The 24,026-nt window shown below is 53.2% G+C and overlaps 6 protein-coding genes across 6 annotated transcripts; 5 read left to right on the top strand and 1 right to left on the bottom strand.

Annotated features, from left to right (window-relative positions):
* Positions 1-880: 880 nt before the first annotated feature.
* Positions 881-2,041, top strand: BDP55DRAFT_730121 (uncharacterized protein; the record flags this gene model as incomplete). The annotated part of the gene is made up of 3 exons (XM_060579653.1): positions 881-976; positions 1,078-1,506; positions 1,568-2,041. The coding sequence occupies 3 exons, from the start codon at positions 881-883 to the stop codon at positions 2,039-2,041; spliced, it is 999 nt and encodes a 332-aa protein (XP_060427980.1).
* A 1,593-nt stretch (positions 2,042-3,634) lies between these two features.
* BDP55DRAFT_555196 (uncharacterized protein) lies at positions 3,635-5,455 on the top strand (the record flags this gene model as incomplete). Its single annotated transcript, XM_060569465.1, has 1 exon — positions 3,635-5,455. The coding sequence occupies one exon, from the start codon at positions 3,635-3,637 to the stop codon at positions 5,453-5,455; it is 1,821 nt and encodes a 606-aa protein (XP_060427979.1).
* A 1,023-nt stretch (positions 5,456-6,478) lies between these two features.
* Positions 6,479-7,073, top strand: BDP55DRAFT_195302 (uncharacterized protein). Its single transcript, XM_060565908.1, has 2 exons — positions 6,479-6,570; positions 6,685-7,073. Exon 2 carries the CDS (start codon positions 6,743-6,745, stop codon positions 7,001-7,003), a length of 261 nt encoding a protein of 86 aa, XP_060427978.1. The 5' UTR covers positions 6,479-6,570; positions 6,685-6,742; the 3' UTR covers positions 7,004-7,073.
* A 1,216-nt stretch (positions 7,074-8,289) lies between these two features.
* BDP55DRAFT_730119 (uncharacterized protein) lies at positions 8,290-8,665 on the top strand (the record flags this gene model as incomplete). The annotated part of the gene is made up of 2 exons (XM_060579652.1): positions 8,290-8,389; positions 8,469-8,665. 2 exons carry the CDS (start codon positions 8,290-8,292, stop codon positions 8,663-8,665), a joined length of 297 nt encoding a protein of 98 aa, XP_060427977.1.
* A 1,570-nt stretch (positions 8,666-10,235) lies between these two features.
* BDP55DRAFT_633579 (uncharacterized protein) lies at positions 10,236-14,466 on the bottom strand (the record flags this gene model as incomplete). The annotated part of the gene is made up of 6 exons (XM_060572576.1): positions 10,236-10,515; positions 10,633-11,521; positions 11,596-11,651; positions 12,045-13,008; positions 13,062-14,076; positions 14,233-14,466. 6 exons carry the CDS (start codon positions 14,464-14,466, stop codon positions 10,236-10,238), a joined length of 3,438 nt encoding a protein of 1,145 aa, XP_060427976.1.
* A 5,406-nt stretch (positions 14,467-19,872) lies between these two features.
* BDP55DRAFT_195217 (uncharacterized protein) lies at positions 19,873-22,650 on the top strand. Its single transcript, XM_060565907.1, has 3 exons — positions 19,873-19,911; positions 19,969-20,792; positions 20,841-22,650. The coding sequence occupies exons 2-3, from the start codon at positions 20,042-20,044 to the stop codon at positions 22,514-22,516; spliced, it is 2,427 nt and encodes an 808-aa protein (XP_060427975.1). The 5' UTR covers positions 19,873-19,911; positions 19,969-20,041; the 3' UTR covers positions 22,517-22,650.
* Positions 22,651-24,026: the final 1,376 nt, after the last annotated feature.

Raw genomic sequence — 24,026 nt, 5'->3', positions numbered from 1 at the left:
CTCAGCCTTGACATTTGGGAAGCAACGGAAAGCAGAGACAGAAAGAAAAGAAACCGCGATGGCGCAGCGAACTAGTAGCATAGACTCTTTAACGAACAAAAGCACTGATTGTCAAACCCACCGGGGTTTGACGGAAGCGTCTCAAAATCATGGCACAGCAACTTCAACTTGCACCAACACCGAAATGTTGCCATGCGTGATTCGTTCAGCTGCGGGCCAGAATATCAGGCTGAGCCAAAGATGCGCAGTGATCTCCACATATCTGCCAGATTCGGTGCCTCTATCCAGGGGTTCGATGCAGTTCGAAATGCAAGGCGCCAACAGCCAAGCCAACATCGGCAGACTCAACCAACGCAATCGCCCTTGAATTTGACTTGCTGACCTGCTGCCTGAAAGAATGCTTGATGCTTTCATGGGTGTGAAACGATCTGCGTGATTAATCTCACAGCCTCAGCATTGCGGTATCTTCAGACAAGTCGCAATAATCGTGTTGACCCTTTCATGGTGTTGACCTCAACTTCCATACCTTGTTGAATTAGTATAAATCTATAAACTCGCTTCACACAAGATCTCATTCTCCGCTCACCCCAACCAACTCTTTTTAGCTCGTCAGCATCCGTGAGCGCTTGCGCCGGTCGCTCCCACACTCCGTTTGCGGGTCCTATAATTGGTCTTGTCCACATGGCAGGGGTTGTCTGACCACTCAGGGGCTCAACTCGCAATCATGTCGTCCACTTCCACGTCAGTCTAGACTTCCCTGCCGCGCCGCTCCCACGTTATCTTGAGCCCAAATCTCCATAGAGCCCGGCCAAGCGTTCTCTTCTTCCTCTCTAGACGATATACACCTTAAGCCTTCCCTTCACGACGAGCGCTTCCGAAAATGCCGTCTCTCGGGGTGCACTGCACACCTCTAAAGATTGGCCTTCTTACGGCCGTCTTCCTGATATCGGCCTGGTGGATCCTGCCGTTCCAACTGGTGTGTTCTTTTCCCTTTTCTCGAGAGCGATTCTGGTCCTGCACCGTAGCAATCGAGGTTTGTTGGGTCCGGCGGCTAACCAGGGGTGTCCCCTCATAAAGCCCGCGATCCCTGAATCCATCGCGCATGGCTCCTCGCCTAAACCCGCAACTTCAGACCAACAAAGCGCGCCTTCAAAAGACCGACCGCTCATCGTGTATGCTTATCATGACTCCGAGAGCGCGCGGGCAAACCTGGACTACTTTGTCAATAAGGGCATCCACAATGGCGCAGACTTTGTATTTATATTCAACGGAGATGCGAACGCGTCTAGCACCATCCCCGATCTGCCAAATATCAGCATCGTCAAGCGGGATAACACCTGCTTCGACATGGGTGCGATTGGCGAAGTCTTGAAGAAGGACGACCTATGGAAAAAGTATAAGAGGTTCATCACGATGAACGCCAGCATTCGAGGGCCATTCTTACCGGCGTGGAGCTCGTCTTGCTGGTCGGATTTGTACCTGAGCAAGGTGACGGAGACAACCAAAGTAAGTCTCTTGTGTTTTGATATTGAAGTGACATCGGTTCTAAGACGATTTCTTCCCACAGCTGGTCGGAATGACACTCAACTGCATACCCAGACTGCACGTTCAGTCCATGATCTTTGCCACCGACGACGTCGGTATGAGCATCCTTCTGGACCCCACAGTCGCAACAACCGCGTCTGAAGACGACCGATTCGGAAGCAAAGACGCCCCCGTCGGTCTCAGCGGGTGTTACGCGGACTGGAACGCCGCCGTTCATGCCGAAGTCGGAACGACAGGCCTGATCATGAACGCCGGCTACAAAGTCGACGCCATGATGACTGCTCTACATTCCGAAGAGGGAGTAGAAGAGTACTGCAAAGAGCATCCAGATTCCGGTGACCTTTTGTGGGACAAGAAGTATTTCGGGAGCAACATCCATCCCTATGAGACTGTCTTTATCAAGGCGAATAGGAATGTTGATCCAGCGCTGATGGTGTCAATGACGGAGTGGCATATGCGCATGAAGTCCAACAGCTTTGATGTGTGTGGCTCTTGATAGCGCCCGAGACTTAAATTCTGTATATTCCATAGACTGTAGGCAAGATAGAGAACTTGAGGGTTTATGTCTGTTCAATTATTGTATCATAGCGGCTTTGAAAACACCAAGGCTACACAGCCCATGACACTTAGATACAACAGTGCTGGAAGCCCACGCTGTCACGTTACTACAAATCTGCTGCACGGAGAAGGCGTCGTCAAAACTCGAGAGCGTTAAGAAAGAATTCCAAATCCTTGTAAGTTGGATCATTGTTATACTAGATTAACAAGTCCACGCTTTGCTACGCTGAGCGACCGTAATCAATATTGACTACATTTTTGATCCTCGTTTGATAAGTGACAGACGTCGATCAAGAAAAAAAAGATTGATATGGTAGATCCTGATGAGAAACTGGATTGCGAGACTCGTATCACAGTTCGGGCAAATCCCCAATGTGAAGGAAACATCTCGGTCCTACCTAAGGCATGTTCATGTAATATACCATCGAATCGATACAGTAGCTTTGGGAATCTTGTAAAGAGATTAATGGAGTTCTTTTGGGTTACCTGTGAGTTGTTTATCTCCTGATGAGGATGAATATCAAGGTCATGATGGTAGAGACATCTTCATGTGTTTTGACAAACCACATATGATTTAGCCACAATGTGGCGCCGACTGCTGTGGCACAGGATCCATTACATAACTCGATCATCTCCCCCAAGTCCCAAGTCCGGGTTTGAAAACTTCGCAACCTGCGCATTTCCCCTCCCTCCTTTAACCCCTCCACCCCTCAGGCCTCAGGTCCAGAAACACATCATCAACGAACATTTCAGCACGTACAAGCAACAGCACAGCACAGCAGCAGCTCCGATTTCCACACACCCCGCCAAGGTCAGGCATTCGTGCATGCTAGCAGCTGTGGTGTCATCGCAAAAGCTGAAAAACGGCAAGGCGGTTTTCCCTTACCTTGACCGATCGTTACCAAGTGCAGCGAAAGCCACCAGTGTATCCGTACCACCACGCGGTCTCTGCTTTTTTTTTTTTGCTGGGCCTGCATTTTGCGCGCAAATCGGCAGTTTGGCCGAGGGGGTGTCTTGCTTTCTCTCTCTTCCCCCCTCTCTCTCTCTCTCTCTCGCTCTCTCCGTCTCAATTTTGGGGAAGTAAGTCGGCATTGAGCAGAGTCAGATCAGATTTTCGGTAGGCTTACTTGCAGCCTTTCCTTACAAATCCAACCTGCATTTTTTCTATTCTTCCAAATTTCCCCGCCTTTGGCTCCGTGTAAGATATCAGATATCATGGAGGAAGGCGAGGGGCCTCGAGGGGAGAAAGACGGGAGCTTGTCCTGTGCAGGCATGAGGTTTTTTGGTATATGCGCGTATTTTCTTTATTGACCGCTGCTCTCCCTCCTGCTATACACGTGTGAAATGTTAACTAACTGTTGACTTTTTGTGTTACAAAAGTCAGTATCGCGAACTCAGTCCGGCGCAAACGGCCAACAGGAGCTACCTACTACAGTCTACCTACCCCTCGTCAGGCGGAGCTTTGTATTGAAGGAAGGCCCCTGCGGTGCCGATCCGCCCCCCGCCGAGTCAGTACCTTCACACCCCGAAAATGCCGGCCATGCTAGATGATCCGGCGAGCCCCACCATCTACCGGGTGTCCGGGGTAACGCCGTACCCGGACCCGATGAACCCCTCCCTGCCGGCCGACATCACCCCACGTCAAGTGACGCTCCGCGATCGCCAGACCGTCGCCACAATCATCCCCTTTGCCTCGCGTCATGAAGTTCCCCCATCTCTGGTGCGCTATCTCAGTGACCAGCTCAACAAGGAGATTGAGGGCGGCGACACCTACCCGATGATGGAGACCATGACGGCCGAACAATTCGGCGCCTACTGGTTCCAGAATTTCGGCGCCGTCATGTTATTGGGCAACATTGAGCAGCCGCACGCGGAGCTCAACGACGACATGGACTGGTCCCGCGAGTGTCTCGGCAGCTTCTACATCAAGCCAAACTATCCCGGCCGCAGCAGCCACGTATGCAACGCAGGCTTCCTCGTCACCGACGCCTCGCGCAACCGCGGCGTAGGCCGCCTCATGGGCGAGTGCTACATCGACTGGGCGCCCAAGCTGGGCTACACCTACTCCGTCTTCAACCTCGTTTACGAGACCAACGTCGCCTCGTGCAAGATTTGGGACGCCCTCGGCTTCAAGCGCATCGGCCGCGTAAAGGGATGCGGCAACCTCGCCTCGTACCCGGGCACGCTCATCGACGCCATCATCTACGGGCGGGACCTTCCCGTCCCCGGCAGCAACGGCGCAGAGTCGGAGGACCTCGTGAGTGAAGAGCGTTTCGACAAGATCAAGTTTTATTTGAAATACGGACGGTATCCGGCGGGTGCTGACCGCGCCGAGAAAAGCAGGCTCCGGAGCGCGGCGACGCACTATAAGCTGGTTGGCGAGGGGGAGGCCGGCGGCGGAAGCGAGAGGCTGATGCTCAAGGACAAGGAGGTCGTGCCGGACCCGAGGAGGCAGTACGAGATTGCGCGCGAGGTGCATGCCGCCGGCCACGGCGGGATCAACAAGACGACGGCGACGATTGCGGAGAAGTACCACTGGAGCCGCATCAAGGAGACGGCGAGCGACGTGATTCGGAATTGCGCTGAGTGTAAGGAGCTCGGCAAGACGCCTGCGCCGGGGGCTGGGAACGGGAGCGGTGCCAAGGGGAGGTCGGCGGCGGCGTTGGCTGCTGCTGCTGCTACTGCTTCTGTCGCGCCGCCGCCTGCACCGGTTGTGAATCCCCTCACGAATACTTCATTTCATCACACTCATTCTACATCACCGCCGCCGCCGCCGCCGGGCTTATCATCAGGACCTCCCTCAACTGTCCTCGGCGCCACAGACCACGTCCTTTCGCTCCAACACCCACATCACCACCACCTTCCGCCCCTTTCACCTCCAAGATCATCTCCTTACGCGGAAGTCACCTCCCTACCGCCCTCCCACACCCTCCGCGACCCCTCAGCATCCCCCTTGCCGCGTGGCCACCCGCACCACAACCCTATGCTACAAGACGAGTCCTTCCAGCCGATTGATCCCCAGATTATTGGCGGGCTACAGCCGCCAGGGCCGACGTCACATCATGATCTCCATCATCACCATCACCATGAGAACCCTTATAACCCGTACCACCCTCATCATACCGACTTCCAGGCGCTACTTAACGCGACGGAAGCGGAGGAGGAGGTAGGGGAAATAGGGGATCTGGGAGTGTCGGCGGAGGAGGCGGCTGCTGTGGATCGGGACCTGGATATGTTGATCGAGCAGGGGGATGATGATGATGTTGGCGAGGGGGTGGGGGTGGATGCGGTTATGGGAGAGAAGGACGGGAGGGAGAAGGATGTTTATTCGATAGAGTTTATCAATGGGTGATACTCCACGGGCGAGAGTAGTGCGACCTGGCGGCGACGGGGGGTCTGTTTGGCGTCTTGAATACCATGGAGTAGGGCGGCGGCGGCGGATTTGTTCTTTTCTTCATTTCATCTACTCGATAGACTTTTCATAAATTCCTTACATGGCAAGTAAGCATGTCCGCAATCCAGACTTTGCTCATATAAATGAGTTCATTAGAAGCATAACCCGGCTTAGTACCTTGCTGCTAGGTTGCGTTTATTTGATACCTATTCTTTTGCCCCTCGAAAGCTAGATTCCGCGCAAGTCTGTCATCAAGGTTGATAGAGCTGGGGGAGAACACTACTCTCATAGGTGAGTTCTCAGTACCTCCATCGTTTACTGTCCTTCTCCGATCTTGCTTATGCCATCCCAAATTGGGGGCACGGAGCCGAGTGCCGGGACGGATGGCAGATAGAGTGGGGGCATACTTCGGGCCCGTCAATCGGGGCGCTGCGTTCCGTCCGGGATAGGCGGGGCGCACTAAAGCCGTGCCCAATCTCAAAAGGCTTTCTCGGCCAAATCTAAGAGATGCCTTGGCTTAAATGAAAGCGGTTAAAATGACGCGGCCATAAATTTGACCAAGGCCAGAGTTTTTTTTTTGAGTTTTTTTTTCCCCCTTCGCGGAAAAAAAAATGAGGTCTTTGAAGTTTGGTTCCGCTAGCACTATGAACTGTGCGTGATTACAGTAAGCCTTTTGCTTCCCTTGAGTCAAGCTCTCGTTCAAGCACGAAGGCTTCCACGATTCGTGGGGGCGGCGTGTGTTCTGTGCAACAATGCGCGCCGGCGAACAACGGCCGGGGCGAACATGCTTCCAAAGTTTCCCGTCTCATCTTTCTGACGGAAGGCCACATCATCCTGGAAACGCGAGAAGACAGGGGGTTGCCAAGACTTGACGTAATTTTCGGATTTTCTAGTATACGTAAGGATTGAAACTTTAAAAAAAAAAAAGAACACACTGCTTTGCGTTTTTGAAACCTGTTCGTATTGCCTTTTCTGCTTGGACTCGGTTTCTTCTTCTTCTTCTTCTTCTTCTTCTTCTTGCGTGCTACCCAAGATTCTTGGGGCGTTTGGATTGATGTTGGGTTGACAGAAAGGTAATGAGCTAAGAGGGTGTTGAAGTTCCACGGCGTTCGGATCCCTCAAAAAGTCAGCGGGTCTCCAAGAAGAGAGACGGATGGATTGGAATGCGACTGACGAGACGATTATAGCCTCCCTCAGCGGGCGACGGGTTGTGTGTCCTCCGGTATCTGGTCGGCAGGACCGATAATGCTCACGATTTTATGGACCATCCCGTCGTGGTTCGTGCTTTTTCCCTCATGCCCGCTCGCCATGCGTGATCATCCATCTATCTGGCCTCGTGGGCGCGGAGATCAGAGTGGACCTCTCTCTCAATTACAATTCACAGACTTTCAATCATTCAAAAAGCAAAGACGTACTGCACACGACGTGATTGGGTGTGCAGCATTCCCCCCGCGGTGCATGTATGCCGGCCTGTTCGGCAGGGCTGGCGAGCATAATCCCCGTTGAGCATGCCCTTTGCCAGCCTTGCCGTTGCTTGCCAGAACCGTGCCTTCGTCTTCGCACTCTATTGAGTTGTTCTTTTTTACCGCAGTTTCGGTGAACGGATGTTAGTCTTGCCAGGAGGAGGCCACCTCATCATCCCAACTTCACCAACTCCAGACGGCACCAGACTTCATATATATATTTAGTAACCTTCTTTTTCGAAAACGTGAACCCCGCGGCCACCCGATTGGCCGGCCCACGACATCGGACTCAGTCCTGAAACTGCGTGTGTTCTGCTCGCGCAAGTTACAACCTGTCCCCCAAGCAGCCCGGGATGGCCATGAACTCTGTTCCGGCCTGTACCTCCCCTCTTTCCTTTTCTCGGTGAATGGCGTTGCCTTTTTGCCTGGTGTGCCCAAGGTAGTGTAAAGTACCGGCATACCGGCCTACCGTGTAGACGGTCCTCCCACCCCCCTCCAAAACTCCGCGTCCGCGGGGTGAAGCAAGGAGTGGGAGAAGAAGAAGGGCGGGATAGACACCAGACACATTGCGACGAACTCGGGAACCGGTACGTGAGACGGGCGTAACCCTGTGACTTTCATCCTGCCGAAACTTGCGACGCCGTGCCAAACGAGCAAGCGTACGCGTACGTCTGGTCGTCTGGTCGTTGCGCTCTGCTCATCTGACGGACACTCACGCGCACACACACCACACAGAAGGCTCAGGAAAAGCCCAGGCCGCCCAGAGATCTGGAAGGGGGTCAAACTTTGGTTCAAGATTGGGGGTGCGAAATTTGATGCAGATTGGCGGGTACCATCACTACACAGCCTCGATCGGTCGAGGCCAGCACAGGTCGTTGTTTCCCGCGCTCCCGATTGCGACTTCTCTTCTTTAATTCGAGTCAAGGAAGGGTGTTGGCCCGGAGCCCGGCAGGTAGGGGGAGGGGGGAGGGGTGGTTAATTGATGGGTGGTAATCAATCAGAGAAGGTTGGACTAAGGTTATATAGCGCTATTGACATCCACGAAATTTCCCGTGGCGCCTCCTATTCTTTCGATAGTGTCATTAAACCTATCAGCTTGTTCTCTATCTATCTCTATGACAGCACACAGCTAGCCTCTCTTTTATCAATAACATTCGCTCTCACCAAAATACGACACGTCGCATATACACAAAGTTGCACCTATACACACACAAACACTCTCTCTATACGGAGTATACGCAAGCAATACACGATACCTTATATACGATTCTCTCTCCACACACAACCAACACACGACACAAAAGGTCACAAAATCACAACTCAATCAACATGAAGTTCTCACTCCTCACCCTCATCACCGTCGTCGGCGCCGCCTCCGCCATCAGCGTCGACTTCGGCCTCATCAAGAGACAATGCATCGCAGAAGGAGGTTAGTCATTCTTCCTCCGCTTCACATGATCGCTCATCTACGATCTCATTTGACTGACTGTATATCTTCTTCATTCCAGGTCTCTGCTTCACCAGCACCACAGAAGTAGACAAGCCCTGCTGCGGCAGCCTCATCTGCAACACCGACCCAGCGCGCAACAACGCCAACGTGTGCGGCAAGAAGCCCGCCGAGAAGAGGGACGTCGACGTCCCCAAGCCTCTGCCTGTACCGCGGGCCATGCCTGAGATTCCCCGCGATGAGCCCATCTGGGGTTAAAGGTGGAGAAAACGCAACAACCAGGAAGGGGGAAACCATTTGTGGCAGAGGAAGACTTCTTTTACCTGGCCCGTTATTTTTTGGCCGACAGCGTATGATTATGACTTTTATACTTTCCTCTTTCTTCGACGATTTTCAACCATTACAACAGCTTGGTTGCTAAGGGGGGAAAACATTTTAGACTTGATACCACATTTCTTAGCGTTTTGAGATACCAACTTTCGATATCATTCAAGAAAATTTTATTTACTTTGTACATTGCTTCCCAATCACCTCCTGTTGAGTTCTTATGATCTAGGCACCTGAAGATCCCCCAGAAGCCCCCAGAAGGGCCCCAGAAGGGCCGGTCAGCCGTCAAGTGCCCCTGAACACTGAGGCCAAATTCCAAGTGTCACATTGACATGAGCTAGTTCCATCCGTATGCGGGGAGTAGGTTAAAACAGATGTTCGTCTTATGTGAAGCCTTCATAAAGTAGGTACTCATCTATACGTAACACGTAAGGTCAATGCCGAAGTAAGAAGAGTCCAGGGTTCACCTCTAATCGGATTTGAGCCCTAACCCAACTGCATCCCCTTTATGATAACTGTTATTCTCGCCTTCTCGCTTGTATTATTTCACAGTTGTAATGGCTACCCCAACAACAATGGCTGACAGCAATGTGATACCGTCGTCTATGTAACACATGTCGTAGATGGCCAAGTCCTCCTAATTGCTAGATTAGTTTCCAAGTGGTGTGACGTGCCGTTACTGCTGGATAGCAGTCATATTCTGTAGCAAGGCCTCTTGCCTGAAGAATTTGCGACTTACTCTGGGAATACATTGGAATAACAAAGTAGAGAGAGAGAGAGAGAGAGAGAGAGAGAGAGAGAGAGAGAAAGCGGGAGGTACGGATATTAGTTTGCCGCTATTCCATACCTAGGCAGCTGATGGGAGATTCATGTCATCCTTGACCCTATGAAATTTGAGATATACCTAGTAGGAACTAGGTAGTCTTCTGCGCCCAAGACGCCGTAATCTCGAAAGGATCTCGAAGATTTGATAGCTACCACTCCCAACTCCAAAGCCCCCAATTAGAGATGTGTTAGAACGAGAGAACCCATCATCCGCAAATTCAGGCCCAGCTTTACTCATTCAAGTCCAAGCAAGACAAATTATTGAAGCCGAGAACACTCACTACCGATCTGAAAGGAACTGAATTCAGTTACAGTCTTCACACCAGGCCTATCCAAATTCAAGCTCCTTTCCAGAATAATCAAGTAGTAGGCAATCATACCACAGATATGAGATGAGCCAAAACCATACACCTCCAAGAACTCATCACTCCCAAACACACACATACACAAGAGAAATCTCCCCCAGCATCAGTCACAAACGCCCATCAACAGCAGCAGGGGGCGAATTCCTATAAAAAATACTGGTACATGTTCATACATTGTTTAGGTGTCTAGTACAACAGGGCAGAAACACATCTCCTCATCCGCCTGATTTTCGAGTTCTTTTCCTTCATCTCTCCCCACGCCTCGTACTCTGACCTGCTGCAAGGGTAGTAGCCACGGTCTACCGACAGCCTCAAAGCTCACCGTCAACAGCCTTGGTCCGATCAACCTGCAACATCTCAAGCAGCCTCGCCTCCTCGCTCTCACCCTTATTGTGTGCCGAAAACGTGCTCGTCATCTCCCACTTCTTCAACTCCGTCTTCCACGCCTTCTCCTGGGCCTTCATGAAGCGCTGCGTCTCCAAGGGGGTAGTCCACTCCGACTCGCCATTCTCCGCGGCCGCGAGACGGCGCTTCTGGCCCGCTTCGCCCGCGCGTCCGAGGACGCCTGCGATGACGGCGACGGATCGGTAGCTGTTGTAAATGACATTCGTTAGTCCGCGGGGTTACAACAAACGTAATTTTGAGGGGGGGGATTCGAGTGTAAAGCCTTGGCGTAAGAGAAGGAGGAGGGGAAGGAGAAATACTAACCTGTCATCATTGGCAGGAACAGCATACGTAACCCAATCCGGATTCGCATCCGTATCAATGATCCCAATCGTCGGGACATTCGCCAACCCACACTCGTACAGCATGGTATAATTCTCCCTCGGATTCAAACACACAATCAAGTCGGGCACCAACGGCCTCCCCGTCCTCTGCAACCTCTCAAACCCCTGCAGCGTCAAATCCTTCTCATCCACGATCCGCACCTCTTTCCCCTGGTTAATCACATCGCGGTTCGTAATGTTGCCGGGCGTCCACTTGGTAAACAAATGACACCCGCCCGCCAGCTTCGCCGCGCTCGTCACGATATCCATCTGTCCCTTCCTCGTGCCCGCAAACAAGATCAACCCGCCGCGGTACGCCACCTCCTCGACGACGCGCGCCGCGCGACGGAGGTACGCCGCCGTCGTCTCGAGCGAAATGATGTGAATCCCCTGACGCACACCATAAATGTACCTCGCATTCGCCGGGTTCCAGCGCGAGGTATGGTGCCCCATGTGCGTCTGACTCGCCATCAGGAGCTCGAGGCTGATGTCCTTGGGACTCGGCGGGTTCTCAATCAGCGCAGAGGGGACGTACGGCCGCCCCACGGAGGCGCCGACGCGGGCGTGAAGGTTCTGCTGGCGGCGGAAGCGGTTGTAGGCGTTGGGCACCGTCTTGGAGCGCGCTTCAATCGCCTCGGTGCGCGCGGCGACGGCATCCGGATCGTGCTGGAGCGAAGGGGCGGCGGTTCGGCCTGGGATCTGGCCGAGGGCGGCAGAGGTGGTCAAGTCTGCAAAGGTCTCGGGCGTCATGGCGCCGACGAGGGCGTCGGTTGTGATGCCGGCGCGGTGGCATGATCGGGCGACTGCTGGCGCCAGCAAGGCTCTGCTGCCTGTACAAGGGAAGACGGGAGTTAGCAACAAACATCATCAATTGGATTCAAGATGTTGAGAGGATATCACGTACCATGCCGGCTGACTATGCTTCTGACAATCATGGCGTTTTGGCGGGCGGCGTTGGTGCTTAGGAGTCGTTACGCTGCTGCAGTTTCCTAGGAACAATTTTTGGAGCTTTCGGGGAAGCTGGACGGAAGTCTCCGCAACGCCCCTGCCGGTGTGCTCCACACCTTAGGTAATCACGTCAATGGCAGCGACACACTCCCGTCACGACACTTCGTGTCTACGAATACAAGCACAAGCGGCATGATCACTGATGTCAAAAGTTCACATTCTCAGTAAGTTGCATAGAACGGATGTGCGGTGTATTAATTTAACGTCGGGGTACTCAAGTCTAGTAAAGACAACAATACTCGATACATATTTACAATGCTTCGCCAAGGACTCTCGTAAAGTCGTGATTGAGATCCTCCTCTTTCTTGTCTCTGTGTCTGTCTCCCTCTATAGCACATCCCTTACCTACTGGTCAGGCGCGAGATCGTGAACACACCGACAATGACAACCGCCAACGTCACAATGGCACCGGGAAGCAGCAGCTCATTCGGGACGCCGGCAATGACCTCCTTCTCGGCAGGTGCGTGGTGTTTCGCGCGACGCGACCTGCGGATCGTAGACTCATCCTCGTCCTCATCCTCCGCCTCGTCGTCCTCGTCATCATAGGCTCTTCTCCGGCGCAGGTCGGGCGTGGCGGAGATGGGAGGAGTGGGGAGCGCAATGGTCTCGATAGTGGGGGGTGCGGCGGAAACGGGGGGCTTCTCGGGGTCGTGGACGAACAGGTCGACCTTTTCCCGACGGCTCTGGCGGGCGAGGAGAATGGACTCGAGCAAATCATTGTCTGTCGTGATGGAGACGGAGTCACCCTCGTCGTCGAGGTAGCTGAGCGCGAAGCCACCCGAGATCTTGCCCTCGTCGGCCACGGGAGCGCCGCCAATGGCGTCGATCTCGCTTCCCAGCTTAGCAACAACGTTGGCAACCATCGCTGAGATACCCTGGGAGGCGATGACCTGCAGGCGGTGCACACGGCCGGATGGGGCCTTGAACTTAAAGGGGAAGGGCAGTTCCGCAGGGGACTGCTGAGCCGGGCTGTTGCCGGTGACGGCGGAGCGAGGCGGTGACTCCAAGCCGACGTGGGAGGCAGAGTCACCGGGAGCAACACTGTCGCCGATGCGCTCCCGGGTGATGTCGGGAGACATGATGCGTGAGCCCAGATTTGTGTGATGGGTGTGGCTGCCCTCGCCGGACATCATGGACTCGGTGCCGTCGTCAAGCGAAAGCCAGAACTTGTTCCACGCGGGTCCTTCGCTGTCTGAAGTGGACATGGTGTTGATCTGCTCGAGGGTAGCGTAGGTGAGCTTGAGAACGTCAACCATACCGACGATTTCGCCGCCCTCGTTCATGACGGGAAGGTTGAGGTAGTGGCCGTCTGATACTTGGTTAGCTATTGCTTCTTTCACTCCACCAATGCGAGAAGCTTACCGTGCATCTTGCGGAGAGCAGCCTGGATGCTCATTTCCATGGGAGCAAAGTCCGGGTGAGGCGTCATGACGCGGACAACGCTGCACGTCGCGGGGTCAAGACCAGGGGCAATGACACGAAGGACGACATCCTTGCTGGTAAAGATACCAGTGATGGCGCCCTGATCTTGCACCAGGACGGCAGTGGTTCGGTTCTCCTTCATCATCTGTGCCGCCTCCTTGACCGAGGTTCTCACGCTGACCGTTGTCGGGGGCCGTCCGTCGAGGACCGACTCGAGAGTCGGGCCCGACATCTTGGAACGCAGAGCCTCAACGTATTGGATAATCTGTTGCGGCTGGCTCGTGCCGAGCTCGGACTGGACACCCTCGAGGGCATCGTACAGACGTCTCGAGGACGAGTAGGCACGCTCCAGCTTCTCCATGGCATCGTAGAAACACTTTGTAATGTCGAGAATACCGGAAATATCTTGGTTCTCGTCCATGACCGGCAAGTGACGGAAACCCTTGCGGACCATGAGATCGAGGGCGTCGGTGGCGCTGGTGTCGGTGCGGGCGCAGAGGGGGTTCTTGGTCATGATCTCGGCAATGGTGATGTGGTTTGGCTTCTGGCCGGCGCCGACGACGCGGAAGGCGAGATCCTTGGCGGTGAAGATACCGGCGATACGGTCGTCGTCGTCGGTGACGAGCACGCAGTCCTCGCGCTTGGCGGCCATGAGCTGGGCAGCCTCGGCGACGGTGGTGGCGGGCTTGATCTGCAGGGCTTGACTAGGCTTCAAGGCGAGGACGGTTCCCGGCGGGGCTTTGCGTGAGTGACGGGCTCGGCTCGTGAGGTGCTTCTTCTTTGAGAGATCGCTCTCCATCTTCTTGCGAATTGCCTTGACGTAGTAGTCAGTATCCATTGTGTCGAGCATTCTGGCTCTTTCGAGCTCGCCGTAGGTAAGTCTGGCCATTTGGAGGTAGCAGTTGTTGCAGTGGGAATAGCTTCTGGAGGTCCGATTGAAGACGCGGTCCGATAGCTAGCAAGACTGGAGACGCGACGACGACAACGAAAGACGAACAAGCGGTCTGCGCAACTCTTCTTCAAATGCGGCGAAGACGAGAGAGGCAATGGATATTCAATGGCCGTCCGTGATCGTGGGGTACTATCAGAAAAGAAAAAAAGGGCATCATACCTCATCTCTCTTGGTCTGCTTCTGCCGACTGGCACTGACTCCTGATCCACTACCACCGCCGCCGCCGCCGCCAACTTCGCTCTGGGTAGCCTGGGTTTCTAGGACAGGGCGCGGAATGCCAGAGGATACGGCGGCGGGAGGTGCAGAGCCTGTGACGGAGGGGCTCTGGGTGAAGGGGATGCCTCCACGGGCCTGGCCGCGATTGGGCGTGCCTCTAAGGGTGTTGCCTGACATTGCATGAACTTGTCAGATTGCGATTATGGGAGGTGTTGATGCGTGGTGGCTATTTTTTTCTTCGTCTGCGCTTTTGGGTTTTGGGGGAGGACCTGGGGTGGGTGCCGAGGGCGACGCGTGCGAGCGAGAGCCGGCAGTCGGGGCGTCGGGGGTCAACAACGGGGCGTGTGTGGTTAGGAAGGTAAATTGTCGCAGCTTCGAGTTCTGCAGGAAGGACGAGACGTGGGATGAAAAAGGGTTCGAGACAGGGTGAGAGAGATAGGCAGATGGAGGAGAGAGATGGAAGTAAGATGGACAAAGGGAGGGCGACAAAGAGGGACCAGATGACAGCAGCAGAGGGTATCCAACGTGGCCTGGCGTCTACTCGTCTGGCGTCTGTCTGTTCGTCTCTTGCAGCCTTGCACCTGGTTGAGGGATATTGGTACTCGCAGATGGACACGATAGATAATAATCAGCCGTTGCGGAAAGCTGGAATTGGATCCTTCCAAGTGCCAAAGCTGTAGGCCAGAGATATTATTGACGGGAGATGGGAGCAAACCGGTTGGGGGTCGGGGGCCGAGTTAGTTATTTCCAGGTCCCAAGGTCACCTTCAAGGTCCACGTTCACTGGACGTCTCCGGAGTACAGTCTAGCACAGCACAGCACAGCACAGCACAGCACAGCTGTCCCGGTCTAGTGATTCACAGCAATGGAGCAGGTCTGATGTGGTCATGGGGGTCCCAAAATTTGGGGGTGCGTGCTGCCTCATAATTCGTCTCTCCCTCTGTTTCTATTCCGTAGCCCGATACTTTGGTTCCATCCGCTGCTGCAGTTCGCTGCACGATGCAAACTGTTTCCAGCCAATGTCACCGCTATGAAGAAAGAGTTGGGAAGAAACATTGGACAGCACAGCAGAACGAGTACCTACCAAAAAAAAAAAGACCCTGGTTGTCGAGGTGACAGGGGAGCACGGTGCACGGGCCAGAACCGGCACCCGCGACGTCGCTGACCGTCGCCTTCAAATCTCGTAAGCTCCAGTTCACCTCGCTTCTCTCCAATCACGTGTCGTATCGTACCCCAAGTGGATCCCTAAAGCCCACTTGGTCGGTCCCTGAAGCTCCCGAGGCCGTCTGACCAGAACACCTCAGTCTCCGGTGACCTCACTCCGCCATTTCATCTGACAGCTGTAACTTTATACAATCTTCAAGTCCAATCATCAAGTACAATATCGCGCACCAGAGATGAAATACAAACTCTCATATCGTGGTTGTGAGCCCTCATCCGAAGCTGCCAGCTCACAGAAACTCAATCGTCCTCAAAGCCTCCAGGAACAAACCAAAATTCGGTGGAAACGTCCCGGCTCTGTCCTTGGGGCCCTTGCATGAACCAGCCGAGCGGCGGTGAATAGCAGTCTCGATTAAGGCAGCTGAACCCTGTCGAGCCCAAAGGTGCATGTCATCTGATCTTCCGGTTTGCAGCGCTGTTTCCTCCAAACTGTGCCTACCACTTGACTTCCCTTTCGCACCGCCGCATCCAGTGACCGTGGCTGGAATCTGGATTACACAGCTTGAGGTTAAATAACCACATCATTATCGACCGATTCTTGCACCACCGAATACCGCCCTTCCGGATTTCTCCTCACAACCAACAATGTTCCCCAACTTCTCCAACATTGTGCAACACTGCCCAAGCAGCATGGCATGGACCTGACCCAAGGTGGCGGGTCTTGCCGTGCCCCCTTTTTAGCCTCACCTGAGAGCAAATATCGCCTGACCTTCGCTAATTCACCAGTGCCACCTCCTATCAGGTACTGATAGATCGGATCCGAACTTTTGCTGGTCTGGTCCCGAGGCATCTCTGATGCTATCCGTACCCGAGTCAGCTCTATACTCAAGGCCTCATTCGGCCCCGGAGTTTCCTCGGCTCCGGTATGAGCCTACCTTACCACTTCCACTCAGGACTCCAAATTCACGTGAACTTCATCATGTGATCATGATATACAGGGTAGAATGCATCGTGTGATCATGATGAAGACACTGGTCAGAGAACTCTTAAGAATCACTCTGTGGATTTGACAACGTGTGCTTCCCGGCTATCCCAAAGAAGCTCCAACACGACCGCGCCTTAATGTTAGCACCATACATGAGCCATCTCCAAGGCGAAACGCCATCGATAATTGCTTCGAGACGAGGATTCAGATACTCACGCCTAACGCCAGCTGTGAATTATGAAGCTTCCCATTCCGAATGCCCCTCAATGAGCTTGCGCAAGTCACCTTACACATGTTTCACTTCTCATGGCGACGGTAGCACCTAATTACACCGAGAGAGATATGTCTGGCTTAGTTGATGCAATATCTCTACCGTCAATTACATCGAGATGTTTCGAGGTCCGCCATTCTTGTGGTTGCCACTTTAAGCTTCAGTAGAGATACACAAATGCCTGTATAGCTATCATACCATCCGTCCCCGTCGTCAATGAGGTGGCGGCTCTTGAACATTGCCCAGATAATCTTTGAGGTTATTGAATATCAAAAGGAGGAGCAGTGATCACATGCAAGGCGTTTTCAATCAGCTTACTCTTGATCGGCTCTTTGGAGCATCAATCTCTAATACTCACTTAATGGTTTCATACGAGGTCTATTGTGCTGCTTTACCGTCTTAGCAACCTCGCCGATGAACACCTTTGAGCCATAATATAGGGTGCGGGATTACAGACCAGTGACGAGCGTATCAGAATACTCTTGGTTGACACCTCGCATTGTCCAGTCTCAAGCTCAGAGCTTCTAGGCCCATGAAGAAGTGTTTCTCAGAACCGAGTCTGGCTGCTGATCCACATCTTCTTGAATAGTTGCAGAGACTGCCATAGGGGCTATGTAGGATGCTACGTTTGGAAGAAACACTTGCAAATGAACTCTAGAGATCTGTCGAAAGTCTCGTAGGTAGCATTGCGAATGCTTTCCCATGCTAGTAAATGTGTTTGGCTTCTATCAGGTCCTTGGCCGCCTGCTGAGAACGCCGACTTCTCTTGAATCGGGAGCTATCTCCTTGTTTGGGAATCTGGAGATCACATCTGTCTCTCCCACGAGACCGTTCTACATAGTTGCCAATTGCCAAAGGCCTCATCTCGCGTGTATCGCAGCTGGTCAATACGCTGGGGAATACGGACGGATCGTGATACTTCATTGTTGCTTGGCTTTCAGACGGAGACACGGAAAATGACTGCTGACTTCTCTAGGCAGAGCTGGAGAACGAGACCAACATGATGAATGCGAACTAATACAAACCAGACTATGCATATGTATACTGCTGTCGCGTAGAGGTCTGAGTAAGTTGGCTTAGAGTCACTGTAGAAAAGTGCACCTCTCGGTATGTTTGTGGAATGAGGCAACTGGACATTCGACCCTAAGAGATAATCTGGTGGTGAGTTCTTCCGGATGGAGGTCTTTGGTGCCTCTCAGCTCGTCTTACAATAGTAAGGCGATCTTGTATGGTTCATGATTCGACAGTGCTGAATCTGGCGTTGTGAAAAGTCGGAAGAGGTGCTATCTGCTACGTGCGAATAGCGGAGTAAAGAACTTAAAGCATGCTGTACGAGAAGCTCCAATGAGCTCCTTGGTGAGTACGGGAACAAGCCGGAGAGATGTTTATTGAAAAAGATGGCGGAAACGAGTAACAAAAGGAAGAAGAGGATAGACTTCTGTCTGGCCCCTTGGAAACATCTTGTCTTGGTGGCAGGCGGCGGGTGAAACATAGACTCTCGAGTGTGGCTGCACCAACGCACGACGGCGGCTGCTGCTGTGCATCGACGGTACCGCGTGGTTGGCAGCCGGTGGTAAAGTGAGACGGCGCGCGCCTTGCTTGGGGCGATGGACGGATGGATGGATGGATGGGTTGCGCCGTCGGCTGTCCTCCACACCTCGGGCTGGAAGTCTGGTTGCCAGGGTTGTGCGATCGGTGATCAAATCGAGGTGCTGGTTGGACGAGTCCGGGAGGGAGCACGCACGTCCTTGATTCGATTTCTTGATTGCGGATACGGGGGGGGTTTTTTTTTTTTTTTTATCTGCGCGGGGATGTTTGTTTCTGTGCCCACTTTGCGTCAGGTATAGCGAGGATTCAGGAACGACACGACGACATTGTTGCGGTGTAAGCGTATCTTGGAGCTTGTGTTGATATATCGGGATGGGAATTATGGGATTATGCCTCGGCAAGGTTGGTATCGACGGCAGTCGCAAAAGATGGGTATTCGTACTGACGGTTGTCCAGAACCTTGAAAGATAAATAAAATGGGGATTTCGATACGCTGCATAAGCAACTAGCTGGCATCAAACTTCAGTAGCCAGACTCGACTTGAAGAAAACCTGGCCTCGATACGATGCGACCGCGAGGTGCGGCAGGGTGCAGAACCAGGAGGTCCTTGTCTTTGAACGACATGTTTTAAAGATTGCTCGTGGCCGTGGTTGATGGGCCATCTGGGAGGAACCCGCAATGACGGGATCCTCACGATGGGGTACATCAGGGTACGTGATGACGCTACAGCCAAGGGGGAGGAAACGAGAGGCAAAATGTATCGCAAGTACAGATATTGAAGCTTGGAAAAGAAGGAGCGTGGGAGGTCAGCTTAGGTACGTATCGGAGCTCATGCCTTTTCCTGTACGAATAGGTACATGGGTACTTGGTAGCGCCGTCTCGGTCGTTGCAGCTGAGAAGGTGCAGCACTGGCACACACCACTGGATGTGGCAGGGGCAAGGGATGCAGGGGGAAGGTGTGCCGCTGCCGTGCAGGTGCGGGAGAGAGAGACCTGCCCTGGGGGAGCTTGAGGCGCGAGTTCGCCCGTTGCCGTGGAGACGACGTCAACAAAGCCCATGACGCCTTGGTAACCACCACCACGGCCCATCGCATCGCTTGTCGCCTGGTCTGAGATGGTTTCCTCAGTTACAGCTCCCCCCTCCAACCCACCAAACTCCAGGCTTATACTCCCTGGCCTGTGGTCTGTGTCTGTTTGACTGCCGCTCTCCTCCCTCGTCCCTCGTCTTTCCAGACTACTACTACCTCTCCTACCCACCCAGATTATCTCCAGAGTGGAATCTTGAATTTCCTCCCCTCCCCTCCCGTCAAATCCACTACTGCAGGAAGACAACCATCTACCAGTCCACCGCGCGGCTGAACTGCCAACTTCCTCTCAAGACCACAAAACCACAAACCACACAAACTCTTACCACTTACAGCTACTCAAGAAGATCTTCAAGACCTTCCTGCGTATCTAACCAAAACCTCTCTTGTTGCCAATTGACAATTTCACCTTTGCCTAGGTAGAGAGCACGCTCTCCGAGCTCTCACATCTTTCTTACCTCGCCTGAATAAGGCGTACAGACCAGATACCATCTGTTTAACCCGCAAAGTCTACCAAGACTGAGCACAACCTCTCTTACCCCCTAGCCCGGCACTTCTGCTTGCGCTGCGTGAGGTAAGTCTCGCCGTCGCAATATCAATATCACAAAAAAGCTAACTTACACTCTTCCAGTTTCGGACCCATAGGTTCCCATCGACAACAACCGACCGACGACAATCCCTTCCGGACTCAACCTTGCGACACAATGCTGTCCAATAACCCCCAAACCAGCAATCTTCATGCCCGTCACAGAGCACACCGACGCCAAAATTCGACACCGACGGCATTCGAAGCAGTGAAGATCCAGCCCTTGCCCCCAAATGTCCAGCGCCAACGAGCTCTCGGCCACCGCCGAGGCCTCAGCCTGGACACAAGAAGGCAGGACTTTGCACCGGTAAGTATGACTACTAACACAGGACTAGCACAACCGCAGCATGTACTGCGAGAAGCGCAGCAGCAACGCATTCAAGCACGCCCGGGCCCCCGCCAGCAGGCACACCTTCGACAACACTCACAACAACAAATTCACCGGAGACAGCAAATGTACATGGCCTCCAATGACCATGAAAACTACCTCATGTCCCCCCATGGAACGCCCCAGACCCAGCGCTTCGACGCCACATGCTTCGACTCGTCTCCCATCCAGTACAATCAGTATGGAAACCAGATGAACGACATGATGGCCAAGGGCCAGCAGGTCTACGGCGCGAACATGGGAGGCAACAAGGACTTTGAGCTCTTTGGCTCTGACAGTGCTCTCTCGACCCCTTCGTTCATGAACTTTAGCGACACTCCCAACACCCCTCAGGGCTGGATCTCAGAGGACGAGACTGCAAGCACAAGGCGGTCTTCGCGGAGAATCAGCAACGGCATCATGGACAGAGTCAACAAATTCGAGACTATGGGCGTTGAACAGATGCAAAGACCAATGACACCACCACACCAGGATGCAAACAGTATGTTCTCACTAAACTCATCGTCATTCAGTCACTTACACCATCTAGACTACTTCCCCCCAACACCAATGGAGACACCCCACGACCGGGCCGTCAAGCACGAGCCCATGTCAGCCAGGCCGAGTCGATTCGCCGAGGGATACGACGAGTCCATGGAGGAGACACTCAAGCCCGTGAGGAAGTCCAACCAGCGCACTCAGAACATCTTTGAGGAGATGCGTAAGCAGTCGGAGCAGAACGTCATGACGGTCCCTCAACAACAACCCCAGATCCCCCATGGTCTGTACGACCAGGTTGTCCCGACTGCGGACTTCATGAACATGAACAACTTCAACAACGAGTTCCTGAAGATCCAGGAGGTTCCGGGCTACGACGGCCTCTCTGATGATCTTCAAGTTTCTTCCGACATGTCCCAGCACTCGACTCCCCACACTCCTCTCATGAACTTCCACAGCGCATTTGACAACCGGCCTGATCTCCACCACCCCAACATGACCATCGGTTCTATCTCGCCTTCCAGATCCTTTGACGACAGATCCTTTGATGATTCTCGCCTTTCTTCACCTCATCGCCGTACTGAGTCTCTTGCCAGCATTGCCAGTGCCGCGAGCATTGCAAGCATCAACATTGAGGAAACCAAGACTGAAACCGGCGTCACACTCGATGACATTGCTAACTACATCACTGGGCCCGATGCCGCAGATGGCAAATGGACTTGCACTTTCGAAGACTGTGGCAAGAAGTTTGGACGCAAGGAAAACATCAAATCCCACGTTCAGACCCATTTGAACGACCGCCAATACCAATGCCCTTCATGCAAGAAGTGCTTCGTTCGCCAGCACGACTTGAAGCGACATGCCAAGATCCACACCGGCATCAAGCCTTATCCCTGCGAATGCGGCAACAGCTTTGCCCGCCACGATGCCCTTACTCGCCATCGCCAACGTGGCATGTGCATTGGAGCGTTTGATGGTATCGTCAAGAAGGTTGTGAAGCGCGGCCGTCCCCGCAAGCACCGCCCCGAGATGGACGAGCGCGTCAATAAGTCGGCTCGCACAAGGACCAAGAACAAGTCGACCGCCTCTACCTCATCGCAGTCCGGCTACTCAGATAGCTCTGCGGTCAACTCTCCAGAGAACGACTTCATGATGTCTGACGACCAATTCGAGATGGGCGACATGGACGAACGCCGAAACTTCGACATGCCCCTTCAAATCACCACAAGCTCATCCGCACCTATGCCTTCCTCTCCTCCTCGCCTTCACCGGGATTCGCGCTTGGAGACTTCCCCGGCTGCGAGCCACCATTCCGAGTATGTGTCCCCGGAGGCCCTGATGGAGGCACCCGTCTCGTTGCCCCAGCAACCAGAATCACCAGCAAAGAGCGAGTACAACACCCCACCGGAACTTTCCCAGTCTTCATCGCCACCGCCCAATCAGTTTTTCGACGCTGAGCCCAACCATTCTGGTTTCAGCGATGATTCACTGCTGGCTGGAATGAGAGGCAATGCTGGTCCCATCGGCAACACCAGCATCTCGAGCCTAGGCCTGGGCGGCGATCCCGATGAAGAATTCATGAACATGAAGGCTTTCACAACCGAAGATGGGCTAGTTCAGTTTGACCGTGAGTCCAACATGCTCATGATGAGCAAGTTTGACGAAGAATTCGACGACCCAGTCAACATGTTCACGAACAACGATGATGTTTTCTTCGGCAGCTCATAATGGATAACACACTCTTTGGCGAAACGGTTCCCTTTCGGAAAGGTGTAGGACGGTGTCACGACTTCTTCTTTTCAGCAACGTGTACGTTATGACGCTTTACGCTTGTGCTTGATCTTGGTCTTTCTCAGCACCCGCCACGGGACCATGTAATGACGACGGGTTTATCGCGACGCTCTTCGTTCGCTGGATGGATGTACTATCACAAAGGGGTATCAAAATATTCGGTTTATGGGGGTTTCTTCGGTAATGACTTGGGTATTTTCGGCGATCAGCGGCGATTTCTGGCTTTTATTTTTCTGGTATACGGCAGTGGGATTTGGAATGAACATGAACCCGACATTTTTTTGGCGCTGGGCGGCCGAGTGTGCCTTTCGCCACGGTTGGGTTCTGGGATTACGCGATAGAAGAGATACGATGAATTGAATTTGGGATGGATTTGAACCTGCTTGACCAAGCGTGACTGTGATTGTGATTCAATATGTCGTTTCTTACGTATGTGACTGCTGACAATATGTGACTCGCCAACAGCGCCAACAGCGCCAACAGCGGTTACGAGGCCTTTCTCTTTTCCTATGTTCGACTTTGAGATTACATTCCTGAGTGAAGAAGAAATCGTCATGAGAGCCGGTGCGTGTGACCTCGGGGTTCCACCTTGCGGAATGCAAAACATCTTCAGCAAAGGTGGCAGTGTCGAGACCAAGCCCTCGATGAGAAGGAGAGCCCCCAAAGCTAGGCCGGCTGCCTCTTCCTTGTATTGCTCAACCGGTTGAGGTGTTCATTCCAGTTGTTGGCCCCGGACGACGGGCGGTGAGGAAAGCTTTTATCACCATATTGGTATTTGAGAGACGAGAGCTTTGTAGATGACATTGTAGGAGATATCCTCTGGTATAAGTTATTATGTAAAGCGCAGAGAATTCGGTTGAGTGAATCTGGTTTCTCATCTAGCATTGGTCTGTAGGTTGGCTTCCGAGAGCCGTGTCGAGAGCATACACCGTGATTTTCTTCAGTTGGGCACATCAGTCTCTTCATTTGATATCTATGTTGCCTCCAGAAGACATGTATGAAAACTCAAATGAATCATGGAGAGCCTGCTTATCCTCCATTTACTGGCCAATGTCTAGTGATTACGTCAGGATGCTGGTTGGTGGGTGAAGTTTTCTTGAATGCATCCATCCTGATGTGGCACACACAATAACCAATAGGCACACTGCTTTACTGCAATTTTAGCCCCCTCCCGGACTTCCCTCTGGTGGACTAAATCGGGGTCCTCTCGGACACACTCTCGATCTTTCTGTTTTGCCTAACGAATGAGAGAGGGAGATGAGATTCCCAGGGGAGAGTGCGAGATTCACTGCATTTCTAACACATACGTGAGGCGTGAACGTGGAGGGTCGATTGTTTGACGACGTCGTTCGGGCCAGGACGAATGAGGGCATGCTTCACTGCATTTTGAAATGCCGTCAAGGCACTCGCAAATTGGAGAGGGCCAGGAGGTTGGCCATTGGTGTCA

The sequence above is a fragment of the Colletotrichum godetiae genome (genome assembly GCF_030913485.1).
Source record: "Colletotrichum godetiae strain CBS 193.32 chromosome Unknown BDP55scaffold_28, whole genome shotgun sequence".
Lineage (NCBI taxonomy): Eukaryota > Fungi > Ascomycota > Sordariomycetes > Glomerellales > Glomerellaceae > Colletotrichum > Colletotrichum godetiae.
This window is presented reverse-complemented; position numbering and strand designations above follow the sequence as displayed.

Excerpts from the sequence above, each read along its gene's own strand:
- BDP55DRAFT_195302 (XM_060565908.1), top strand. The coding sequence starts at position 6,743 with ATGCTCACGATTTTATGGACCATCCCGTCGTGGTTCGTGCTTTTTCCC.
- BDP55DRAFT_195217 (XM_060565907.1), top strand. The coding sequence starts at position 20,042 with ATGCTGTCCAATAACCCCCAAACCAGCAATCTTCATGCCCGTCACAGA. Across the intron at positions 20,793-20,840 it reads ACCACACCAGGATGCAAACA|ACTACTTCCCCCCAACACCA; the intron begins GTATGTTCTCAC and ends TACACCATCTAG.